This window comes from Onychostoma macrolepis, chromosome 03 (assembly GCF_012432095.1).
Source record: "Onychostoma macrolepis isolate SWU-2019 chromosome 03, ASM1243209v1, whole genome shotgun sequence".
Lineage (NCBI taxonomy): Eukaryota > Metazoa > Chordata > Actinopteri > Cypriniformes > Cyprinidae > Onychostoma > Onychostoma macrolepis.
In genome coordinates this window covers 14,492,187-14,505,159 of record NC_081157.1, presented here as the reverse complement: position 1 = coordinate 14,505,159, position 12,973 = coordinate 14,492,187, and the positions used below count along the sequence as shown (strand labels likewise).

The following is a 12,973-nucleotide window of genomic DNA, read 5'->3' as shown; positions in this document are numbered from 1 at the left end:
CCTTTACATTTCTGTGTATATGATATGAGGATAGTTTTTCTCAAATGAAACGCTCGAATGCTCATGAAGTGACTCTCAGAGCAGTTCGGAGATGTTGTTCATGTATTTATGTCCTCATTTAGTGAGACGACAGACGTTAATATCGCCGTAAGTGTCGCGCGCTTCTGTATGAGTAAACAAACGCGTCTGCGCCATACATTAACACAGAGACACGCAGAAGTCATATTTAAATAGACGTTATGCGGCTTAATATTTACAAATAGGAGTGGGAGTGTGCTCACTTCTGTGTGCGCTTACGTTTGTTTGTGTGTGTGTGTGTGTGTGCGAACCGGGGCGGAACTCCGCTGTGCGCGCGATACAGAGAGCACGACCATGTAACCTAGAGACAGAAATGACTTGCCGTCGTGTAAAGGTAAATAACAAGGCTATTTAATTTGTTTAATAAAAGAACAACACCTGTTCTATAGGGAAGGTAACATTGAATTACTTCTTTTGTGGTCTGGCGCTATAGAGAAAATACAATTAAATACAATTAACTTGACCTTCAAGGGGGGCGGGGGGTGCCGTTGGGGGGGTGGGCTGCCCCCCTAAAATAATGGTAGGGGAAACACTGCAAGTGATAAAAAAATAAAAGCGCGGCAAGACTCAGCAAAAAGGTGCGTTTAAGAACAACGTGCGGGCCGCACTAACACTAAACTTTGACGTCAAGTAGGGGGGGCCACAAAATATCATCCCGCGGGCCTCAATTGGCCCCCGGGCCGCGAGTTTGAGACCCCTGCTCTAATAGTTTTAAACATTCTACAGTCTTTGTAGATGTGCTGGATCATCATGTCATCCTGTGCGTACACAACAAAATCACACCAGTCCAATCCTGAGATCAGCATCTGACCTTGCACTTGCCAGTAATAAGCATGCTGTTGTTTTAGCTCTGGTGTGCCATTCTGCAGCTTCAGGTAAGGGCAGTCAACATAACTTTTTAGATTTGGGCACTTTATCTCCAAAAGGCCAAAAACCTGGTGCTCTGTGGGGTCGTAAACGATACCATCAGGAGAGGAGCCAAGCCAAGGTGCATCTGGGTGAATTAAGAATCCACAAGGATAGAAGTTCACTCCACGCAACAGACAGTATTCCTCCACCGCTGCAGATTCCAGTTCAAGGCCTCTCTTCATGTCTGCTGTCTGGCGAGTTCCCTTGTAGATCCTTTCAGCCGAGTGTTCAGCAGAGCTCTGCCCCGTACATGGCAAACCTCTCTAAAGTGCCAATCCATCGAAGCACTCTGGTCTTTGGTGGCATGCTGAATCTTGTGTGCCATTTCCAGAGTTACGGCCAGTGACTTGATGTGCAGTAGTTCATGTTGGCTATGTACAAATAAGCACAGAGATGGGTCAAGGTTGTAACCATCTGGAGGCAGAGGTGGTCGTGGTGGGGCATCTTGATGGGAAGTAATGTTGCTTGTTGTTGCTGCTGGCTGTTGGTATGACAGAACACTCCCAGCCTGAACTTTACCAAAAGCAGAATCCACCATCCAATCATCACTGGACATCCACATTGTGGTGACTAAAGGGGCTGTAGTGCTGGTAAAGTCCTTATACACCTCTGCCACTTGCAGGACTGAGAGGTCAGGCAAGTCGCTGAAACACCTTTATACAAGGTACTCCTGAAATTAAAATTAGTAAAAAATAATAATAATAAAAATAGTATGAAAAATAAGTTGCACATTTTTATAGACTCTTTATAGACTTTTATAGATACCATTCTTTATTGTATGGAGAAAAAAGATGCAATGAAAGTGAATAGTGACTGAAACAGTCATGCTGCCTAATATATGTTTTTGTGTTAAAGTAATATGGGTTTGGAATGACATGAGAGCGAGTAAATGCCATGACTTTGTGAACTATCTCTTTGTCCACATAGTAAACAATCCTAAACAATCCCATATTATACTTCTACATTAAGTAAGTAACTGATTGCACTGTGCACCTTAAGCCATCAGCGAGTTTCCTTTCTTTAGGTCGTGCAGATATAACCACCATCTCACTGACAGGACCTGGCCGGACTCGCTTTGAAAATTCACTTAAACTTACCATTGTTCGTGGTTTGTGCCAGCTCTGCTCAGTTTCAGTACAGCTGCGAACTGGAGGAACTGCACTGATGCCAAGCTGAGAGTAATGTGCAGTCTGGTACAATAGTGCAACAATATGGTTGCACAGTGCTGTGCCAGCAACACAGGAACAGCAACACTGGGACAGTATGACAGGTTTGGAGTCCTTTAATGTAATCTGTAAAGATAATTAAACAATGACATAGATAGATAGATATGTTTAATTTGGGGCCATCCATTTACTATCTATCTATCTATCTATCTATCTATCTATATAAATAAATATATATATATATATATATATATATATATATATATATATATAAAACTATCTTTCAAAATCAGTATCTTTCTTTTAAAGTGCTAAATTTATTTACTGAATGTCTGCATTTCTAAACTTACTGTATAAATTAATAGAATTTTTTTTTTTTTTAAAGTTTAGAAAATTTAAACATTTTAAAATATTAACAATAAATCCATCCTTTATTTCTCTAGTTTTGTCTCCCTACTCTTAAACTATGTGGCTTCTCTGTCTTCCTCATAGATCTGAAACAAGTTGCCCTCACACTGATCTCTCCTGTCACCTGATCCTTTTCAGAGACTGAAAAAAATGACATAGCTTTAAAGGGTCATACAGATCGTATTAACATAATATCATTAGCGAAATTATAAAAACAGAAGATCTTAAAAAGGTTAAGTAAACAAAACACATCCTATAACTATACGCACTGTCACAAACGAAGCTAGCTAACGTTAGCTTGAGAATACGTACCTTCAAAGTTGTCAATATAGCTCGAAATATACAATTTGAAGCCCTTCTCCTTTTTACTTGAAGGAGTGACCGATGCTAATCTTACAATTCGATTGACATCGTTCACTGTAATCCGTGGAAGTTCTTGCAAGTAGGGATGGCTGACGCGAAACTGACGTTTCGACACGGTGTCGAGATCCCGAAGCGCAGATGTTTCGAAACACTGCTCCGAAGCGAGATTCGAAACACCCATGTCACGTGACTGAGGCGATTCGAAGCATCGGGGCGTGTCACAAGTGTTTCGAGACTTGGCATACCTGCCGAATCTGCGTTTGATTGACAGGGTCGGTAACAAATCACACAATCGCACATCTGTCTCAACCTAACTTCCACAAAGTAGAAAAGTGTTAACCCATCTTCACTTCGTGGGTTTTTGTGAGAGGAGAGAGATTGTTCGATATAGTGATATTTATAGTGTATTTTGGTTATATTTAGGCTACATTAAAAGTTATTATTAAGATATTGATAGATAGGCTATAGACATTGACATATCATTAGGATAAATATACTGATAGTGATACATTCATATAGGCATACATATACATTCAAATAAATTAGAGATAGGATATCATAGGCTAGTTGATACATAGATTATTTCATACTGATAGATTACATAATAATGGAAGCTACACGCAAGAGATGCCGTGCAACTGTGGTGTGGGAACATTTCCATTTGGAAACACAAAATAAAGTGAGATGTATGTATTGTGATAGGCAGCTAGCCTACTGTAATAATACATAATTCATGATGCGCCATTTGAGGAGCACTCATCCTGCCCTTTTGGGGGGTGCAGAGGATGGTAACATTGTCCCTGTAGCTAGGCCTGCTATTGACACTGCTGGGCCATCTAAGCAAGTATGCATTGTATGCAATCTAATTCAGATCACAAAGTGTTGGAACGCTGTTTAGAAAATCCATATTTTTAAATAGACTTAGGCCTATGTCAACCTAAGTCCTACAATTTAACATCCCAATCACAATTAACAATCATGTTCAAAATAGCTTCACTGAGAATATTTAAAAATAACACCTCACAAACTTAGCCACTGTATTGTCAGCATCAGGTCCATCATCATCATCAACAACAGCAGCAGAAAGCCAGGACTGTTTATGGGAACTTTTTGATAATCGTGTACGTGATCCCACACAACACACAAAAAGTATCTGTGCATGCCAGCGAAAAGTGTCCCTTGTGAGAGGATTTTTTCAAAGGCTGGAGAAATCCATCAACAGCAGAACAATTAATATTTTTAAATAAAAATCTTTATATGTAAAAAAAGTGGCTTGATGTACTTCATTGTATATTTTTCATTACCAAAATAACACTTACTTATTCACAAACAGTTCATTCAGACTTCAGACTGATGTTTCAACACATTACAAGAACAGAACAATAAAAACACACATTTTAATTGTTTTTTATAATTTTGTCAAGATGACTGTGTCACCCAGGATTCGAACCCAAATTGACAGCATTCCAGTCGAGCACACTAACCACTCCCCCAAACCACTTGGCAGATTGACTAACACAACATACGTTATAAATCGTCAATTCGCTTAACTGTTTCTTTGTCGACGCTGTTTCAGAGCAATACTTGAAAATGCCCACTAGGTGTCACCGTAGAGACGGGTGTCGAAATGTTTCGAAGCCTCGACACATTTGCTTCGACTACTTCAGTGTTTCACGAAGCCTCGCCCTGCCCACCACTACTTGCAAGCAGCAAGTGTAAAATGCCATGCTGAGAGCGCTCATTGAAACGGTAGGGAAAAACTGCTTCCGCCGCAGCACCGGAAGTTGCGGAGCAAATGACACGAAACGCGGAAGTAGTCGTGCATCGAGTCCATTACTACTCTTGTCACTACTCGATCCGTACCGGAAACACGATTTGTACTGCGCATGCACAAAGTGCTTCCACTTCCTGTCACCGTCAACGTTTTTACGACAGTCTAGCGATATGGATTCTTTTTTGCGTTTTATATACAGCTTCAAGAATTTCTCTTAAAAGGAGAAATTCCTGACAATTCTGCAAATTGTCGGAAGGTACGACGGGCGTCGTACCTTCTGAAATGTATAAGGGTTCAATTTGAGCAGATAATTTTACCATTGCTGTCATCATCAGAGCGCACTTCCACAGTATATTCAGCATCTGGCTCATATTAACGATCTCAGCAATATTCTCAAAACTATCATTTTCAATGACTTAAAAATCTATATTTTGATCACTGGCAGCTTATTCACCACATCCACCATCAAATGACAGTGACAATTACATTTCATTGTTTACAGTAATTTCTTTGCAGTAAAGCCATTCAAACCAGTTAAATTTTTGCTGATGATATTCGTTTGTTTTATGCTTGCTGTAATTTATGAGTGACACATCATGTCATCATTGTGTATCAAACAGTGCCACCTCGAGGAATAAAGATACATTGCACGTATTTAGTCATCGGATATGTAAATATAGCTGAGCAGGAAAAATACTTTTACACATTTACATACCTCCGGTCTCTAGCGACCCTATACACTTTTCACAAAAAATTAATCAGAAAACAGGCATTCTTGTGTATTTTTTTCTTGTTATATTGTTTATAATGAATAAATTGAGGAATACTAAAAAATTTGATGTCTAACTTTAAAAAATTAAGGAGTGAGAGGGTAGTGAATGATGTCCTGGGTAATATTTAGTCTTTGATAAGTCTTTGTAATATTTATTGGTGGGATCATAAAGCACTTTGTGTTTTTCGACCTCTACGATCAGCCTCGTGTCATCCATTGCTGCACATGAATGAGGTAAAATTGGGTAGCGCTAGAGCCTATATGTTTATTTTCTATTAATTAAATTTTTTATTTTATTATTATTATTATTATACATGTATTTTTATAGTGCTTTATGCAATCCAAAACTGCGTCAAAGCAGCTTTTTCTCGATGCAAAAAAACCCATTAAATTCTGCCGTGAATCAGCTCTAGAAGTTTGTCATATTTTCTGGCTTTTTTTTTTTTCAGTACACCATACTTGCACCCAAACAAATAATTAAAAACACTTAAAGATCTGAGGTATGCGTTTTAAGAGTTAATTTGTTTGTGCCATTATATAGTTATATTTTATAACGCTGTTCTTCACCAGGTGCAACAGCCTACCATTGTGAGAGACCTTCATACAGCTTGGTACTGGGTACACAATCATGGAGACTTATTTCGTGGAGAGGTGACAGAGCCTGCTTTTCTGCAGATGAACAGTGAAGATCAACAAAATGCACTCAGGAAGGCCCTGGAGAGTGAATTCCCTGAAGCAAATAATGACTTTTTGTTTATATTTCAGTATCAATATGACATGGAAACATTTTTGTCATACTGTGTTGATCAACAAGGCCTGAAGGTCAATGCCATGTTCCTCAATCAGCAATTGTAGTGGATGGAGGGCGGGATGGAAGGAGGGAAGGGAGGGAGGGAGGGATGGAAGGATGGAGGGAAGGAATGAATAAATAATTTGAAAAAATATATATATTTTTTGTGTTTCTTACCCAGCGGGCACCTTGACGTCAATTTGACATCAACAAATAGTCAAGATTTTGACCACCATGTATTACATGCATGAATATGCATATTTTCATTATATTTTGTAATAATTTTCTTGTGGTTGTAAAGAGGCCCAACAAAGGTATCAATCTGACATGTTTTTTCTGGTCCCTATATCTCAGGTCAATATCATTGACATTAAATCGATGTTGATTTGATGTCAGGAAATAAGACGTCAAATTTATGTCAAAACAATGTCTGAAAAAGTATATTTATTACTCATTGTAAATCAATGTGACTCATTTTCGACATCTTGAAAGTTGTAGGCCTAGATCTATGTATTTTGCATGTGTGTTTTTATTTATTTAAATCCTAGCATGTTTACATTTAGTTCACGTTTAAAATGACAGCAGACACTATAATTGCATATACTATAAAAGGTAAATTTAATCTGATATTGAAGCTGATTTTTTTAAATAATCATCATGGACTACAAATTGACTACAAAAAGACGTCACATCCTGGCCATGTCGCGCGGGAAAGTAGCAGATCTGCATAACCGCTCGCTCTCACTCACTGTCGTCTCACTGCCTAACTGCCACACAGCCCAACTGCCAGAGATTTGCAATTACAAAATTATTCACTTCCAAATCCTGGTAAGTAGCTAGGATGCTATTGTTGTTTTTATGTCAATACACCATCTTATAGGCGGATCTTTTGTGACGTCATTGTTTACGTTTGTCGCGTTGCATCATGGGAATCGTGTGGCAGGAAACACCGCTAGATACCTGTAATTTGATTGTTTTGCACGTTTGGATGAGGATTTAGAGAAGAGGATGGTTCACTCTTGCTGTGTGGTCGATTGTACGGCTCGTTGGGGGCCTGATAAAAAGTTTTTTCGAATTCCCTCCGAAAAGGATCGCGAAAAACGAAAGAAATGGTTGCGTGCAATTAGGCGATTGAACCTGGACGCTCCGAAGAAAGCCTGGATTCCTGCAGCTTCTGATCGAGTTTGTGAGGCTCATTTTGTTCATGGTAAGTCTTAGTGACTATGTATTTATAGAAGATTGAAAAAAATAAAACTGAGTCAAATCAACCGAGTCATATGTTTTCGCGTTCTGATTCAGGTGTCCCAAACCGCGATCCACAGCACCCAGACTATGTTCCTCACATCAAAATGGGCTATTCTGGATCGCAAAACTTAAAAGCAAAAGAAAAGGCTGTTCAGCGATACGAACGGAGGATCAAGAGGCAACGCCTTCCATCCGCAATGCCTTCCACTTCTACTTCCGCTACGGTTCCGGACCTGGGTGATCATGATGTTAGCATGGACTGTGAAGTGATCGTCAGTGTTGACCCCGATCCCACTTCTGCTGACAACGAAATGACCACAGAAACTAGCGCCAGTTGCTCTGACCAGGCAGCGAAAAAAGAGCAGCTCGAGGCAGAGACCAAGAGACTGGCAGAAGAACTTCTGGCACAGCAACGAGCAGCTGTGTACTACAATGAGAAGAGCACGAAACTTCAAGAAGCTCTAAATAAAGAAGAATTCACTGTAAACAATCTGAGCGAAAAACAACTCAAGTATTACACAGGTATGTGCTTTTTAGTTCAATATGACTGAACACTGCAATATATGATGTAAAAATAAGTACAATTTTATTTAAAGTTTATTTGCCCTTGATTTGAGCAGATAAAATAAATAAAAATTAATGAAATTGAGATTTATAATGCAATGATATATATTATTAAAATTGTACGTTTTCATCACTTTTTGCGGCGCATGCACTTGGACTGGTTAATAAATATGTCTATCAGCATCCAATCTACACCCGATGTAGGTGACAATCCAAATTACTACCACTTTTTGTTGAAGGACTCAGAAGTCGGAAACTATTTGATTGGATAGTTAAAGTGGTGTCTGCTCGTCAACTACCCTACTTCTGTGAGAAATTGAGCATCACAGACAAGGTCCTTCTTCTTTTAATGAAGCTGAGGCTGGGACTGCACAGAACAAGGACCTAGCATACAGGTGAGATTCATTGCCTGTAACTGTGGTGTTTGATTGTCATCACAAAAATAAACCATTTAGAAGTTATCCACTTTTTTTAACATTGCAAATATAATTAATCATGATTTCTATTCATTAATGTTTTCTTATCTTTCTTCAGGTTCAAGATAAGTGCTGACCAAGTAACAAAGATAGTGAACATCGGAAGCTCTGTAATGGCTGATGCCCTGAAGTTCCTGATAGTGTGGCCAGAAAAAGGGGCGATAATAAGAAACCTGCCTAAAGCTTTTAAGAAAACTAGAAGATACAAAAAGACTTGTGTCATAATTGACTGCAGTGAGATCTTCATACAGCGGCCATCTAATTTACTAGCTCGAAATATTACATACTCCACATACAAACATCACAACACGTTGAAGCTGTTGGTGGGAATTACTCCAACAGGAGCAGTTTGCTTTCTGTCCAAGTGCTGGGGTGGCCGGGTATCAGACAAGGAGCTGACAATCAACAGTGGATTCCTGGAACAGCTGGAGCATGGGGACCAGGTAAATTGCTTCTTTTATAACATGTAAATCTATCCCCTTCAAACACTCCCTCTCAAATAAATAAAATAGTTGTAGCATAATTTAATTTTTTTTATGATTGTGTTGAAGGTTATGGCAGATCGAGGATTCCTCATTCGAGAAGAACTTCTCTGCAGAGGAGCAAGCCTCGTCATCCCTGCATTCACAAAGGGCAAAAATCAGCTTAGCCACAAGGAAGTCATCGACTCAAGGAAAACTGCCAATGTCAGAATTCACGTAAGTTGAAACTGTTACTCTACATTCAATTTATAGTCAAAAAAGTTTCCTGTTTTATGAATACTTATTTCCAAAACATTTGACTTGAGGGGGATAAAAAGAGAATAACTAAAATGTATTTAAGATGTCTTCTATTAACTTTTGTAATATTCAGTCTAGATTTATAAACCTATGATCTGAAGAATACAAACTAGGCTTCAAACTTACACAAACAAACGCTTGCAATTATAACCAGCAATTATTTTAAGAACATTAAGGCAGAAATCCATTAATAATTTAAGAACATTCAGTCTTGCCTCGAAAAATAGACATTCTTAAATACAATAAAAAAGTGCATTGTTTTTGCCAAAGTGCTCTGTTGAAAATAGCAAACACAAATAAAATGCAAAGTACTTCAAATGTACACATCAGCTGATTAAAATATATATTCTACTATATTCCTTTCTTTTAACAGGTAGAACGGGCCATTGGTCGGATGAAAAAATTCCGGATTCTGAACACAACATGGGAACTCGGACTGGTCAAGAGTGCAGACAACATAGTAACAATAATCGCTGCACTTGTTAATCTGCTACCTCCACTAGTGAAATAAAGGTTTTCCTCCAGTATCCTTGCATATCACTGTTTTGTTTACATTACTTCGCAGACTCTTGTGATACAATGAACATGGGTAGAAAGTAGGAATAGAAGAAGCTATGTAATCTGCAAGCAGCTGACATCCAAAACGGGGGGTTAAATGGAATTCTCTGAATAGCAATGCCAGCTTTTGTGTAAATGACAAAATCGCACCACTGAGCGCCAGTAATGGCCATTTGTCCTTGTACTTGGTGGTAGTACTCATGGTCGTGTTTGAGTTCTGGGCACCCATCATGCAATTTGCTCATGAAGTTGTCAGATTTTGCTGCCTCACTTGGGGGTTTGTCTCGCACACTGTATGGACATTTCACCTCAATGATTCCCCACTTGCTGACCTCTGTGCTGTCATAACAAACTCTGTCAGGAGTGGCGGCTAGAATGGGTTCTTCTGGGCTGATGTACAAGCCACATTCATGTACTATGACATGTCTTCTCTGTGCTAGTCCTTTGTAAACTTGAATGGCGACGCTTTCATTTTCTTTTCCCCAAGAGAGCATTTTTTTTTGGAAATCAGTGGGGGGCTTTGGATGAAGCATGTCACGTGCAACAAGTTCTGGTTTGGCTTTTTTACTGCTCATTTTCTTGCAAATTTTTCCAAAATTTGAAGCAGTGAGTCTTGAGTATTTCAGAAGAAACCATTTGGGACAATCAGCCTGTTGTTTTGTTTCATTCTGAAGTTTATTTGCCTGATCATATGTCACAGAGAGTGAATCTATGTAAACTTTATGCTGAGCTGAGATCTCTTGTGGAGTCTCTCCCCACCTTTGGAGGCTAGTGCCTCTAAATGGGAAAGGTGGTGGACCAGGAGACTCCTTGGCAAGTAGATGGTCGAGCAGTGGTTCCTGATGTGGTGTTACGGACACCTGGTAGGGTTCACCAGCATTCTCCACGTGTGTTGGAACGTCCATATCTGTAAAACAGAATAATGAATATTTATGAAAAGAGGAAAGGCAGGACGTGCTAGGCGCAACATATACCAAAAATAAAATCTAAGTCACATCTGGATTTAACAGATACCAATGCGCTTCGACATTAGTCTTCATGAGGGCAGTATGACACAGGTGTGATCAGTCACAATCAGCTATGCATGCAATATAGTTTACAATGCAATGCAGCTGGAACATGGAAGACTGTCTCCCATATGTATTATGCTATTCTGTAGTAGTGCAACCCTATTTTGTATATAGCCAATATCTGATGCCATGTTCTTGCTGCATTCTTATCCTCCTGAATATATTGTATGTATATATAAATATTAGTGCTGTTTTGCATTGTTAATTCTAATGCATGCATAGCTGTCATATGACTGATCACACAATGACCTGTATTTAAATGCCATGCTTTACACATGCGTGTCATACTGCCCTGATGAAGATGCAAGTCAAAATGCATAGGCCTCTATTAAATCCAGATATGCCTCAGATTCTCATTTTTCTCATTATTGAAACTAATTGGTAAATGTCAAGCGCCAATTTTTACCTTCATCTTCAGTGTCATTTGTCTCGCTGTTTGCTGTATCAGTCTCTTCTGGGTCCAATCTTGGCAAGGACTTAAATACGCAAGCAGTGGGGCAAATTTCTTTCAACTCTCTTATAAAACCCCTATATGTCTCCATGTATCCCTCATCCCCTCTGGTACAAGCCAGCGGAATTCTACCCTTCTTCTCACATGCTGGCCGTGGAAAAGTCTCTTTTTTCTTACTGGGGTGGAAGTTGATTTCATCTGCAGGTGCTGTCAGGGAGTTGTTTCCAAAAACTTGATTCCATCTGAAACATTGAAAAGCAGAATAGGCTGTTTATTTCTGGATTCATATAATATTAGACGCAATTTTTTTTTTACCTAATTCATATTGACAAGAGTGTCCATATCTAGTTAATGTTATCAGAATAACAAAATATTACATTCTGTAGCTGTGCTTTGATACCTGCAAGCCTCACTAGTACATGCAGCATTTGTAAGTCCTATCCTGACAGCTGCTTCTACTTTAAACATTAAAGCTGCTACATGACTGCATGTTTCTCCAAGACTGGATTTGAAAGAAGGAGAAATGTGTAAGCTGTGATGTACAATTTTTCACCATAGTACAGATGCCATTGAAAGTCTCACACTGAACACAACTGAATTGGTACAACAGTCACTACATTTTCAATAAATAAGTAAGAACACTGATCAATGAAGACTTACCCGGCTTTGCAGTCGCAGTGAGCAGTGATTATTTCGCCGTTCTCTTTGGCGATCACCCACGGGAGATGCGAATCACGCTGTGACTCTGCTTGGCCAGGTCTAACCTCTGCTTTTAGCACGATCACTGCTTTCTGTTTGACAGAAAAGATCGGCCCTACTTTACGAGAAACAAAATAATCATAGGCCTCCAGACTTTTGAAAGCCTTTAATCTTTCATGAGTGAAGGGTCCAGGGGTTTCTATTAAATAAGAATAAATGTCTCCCCAGCAGATTGGTGGCCAAGACACCGGCGAGTCGGACCAACGTTTTTTGTCATCCCAGATCTCATATGGGCTTTGAATAACTTCAATTTTGTCACCAATACAAATTTTGAGCTTCTCTCCAAACCTCCTCCGGTCTTCAGATGTTAAAGTGCTTATATATTGTGGATTTCGCCCGCTAACTCTCTTGAAAGTGCTCGTCGCGTCTTTACAGCCCGCCATACTGTTTGTTTTGTTGCCACACAACCACTCGCGCATGCGTACAAAGATGTCAACAAAGATCCTCCTATACACAGGCTACTTAATTTTAATGGGTGTAATTTTCCGAATTATGTAGAATAATTTCACAGCCATCCTTTTACCTGAGCGTGCTAACGCTAGCTAACTTAACCTGATGTTAGTGTAACGTTTACACTCCGGTATGATGGAATCGGTATGATCCTTTATATCTGCCATCGTATGATTTTAACAATGTGTGTGTGTGTGTGTGTGTGTGTGTGTGTAGTGGTCTGCTTCTGCAATCTGATTCTGATTCTGTGCAGCCAACGCGCATTTCAAAAGCAGGGAGATTACGTTCAAAAAAGTAGCTACACATAGGTCTCCTTTGTCAGTTTGCCATGTCTCTATTGGGCACAAATGCTCCCGTTGAA

General features: G+C 39.3%; 2 protein-coding genes across 2 annotated transcripts; one reads left to right on the top strand and one right to left on the bottom strand.

The window, feature by feature from the left end:
* Nucleotides 1-7,146: 7,146 nt before the first annotated feature.
* LOC131537244 (uncharacterized) lies at nucleotides 7,147-9,851 on the top strand. Its single transcript, XM_058770565.1, has 6 exons — nucleotides 7,147-7,467; nucleotides 7,560-8,027; nucleotides 8,309-8,464; nucleotides 8,604-8,988; nucleotides 9,097-9,243; nucleotides 9,698-9,851. Exons 4-6 carry the CDS (start codon nucleotides 8,659-8,661, stop codon nucleotides 9,833-9,835), a joined length of 615 nt encoding a protein of 204 aa, XP_058626548.1. The 5' UTR covers nucleotides 7,147-7,467; nucleotides 7,560-8,027; nucleotides 8,309-8,464; nucleotides 8,604-8,658; the 3' UTR covers nucleotides 9,836-9,851.
* A 12-nt stretch (nucleotides 9,852-9,863) lies between these two features.
* On the bottom strand, nucleotides 9,864-12,593 carry LOC131537176 (uncharacterized). Its single transcript, XM_058770467.1, has 4 exons — nucleotides 12,064-12,593; nucleotides 11,804-11,905; nucleotides 11,359-11,645; nucleotides 9,864-10,789 (listed from the first exon to the last, which is right to left on the bottom strand). Exons 1-4 carry the CDS (start codon nucleotides 12,579-12,581, stop codon nucleotides 9,879-9,881), a joined length of 1,818 nt encoding a protein of 605 aa, XP_058626450.1. The 5' UTR covers nucleotides 12,582-12,593; the 3' UTR covers nucleotides 9,864-9,878.
* Nucleotides 12,594-12,973: the final 380 nt, after the last annotated feature.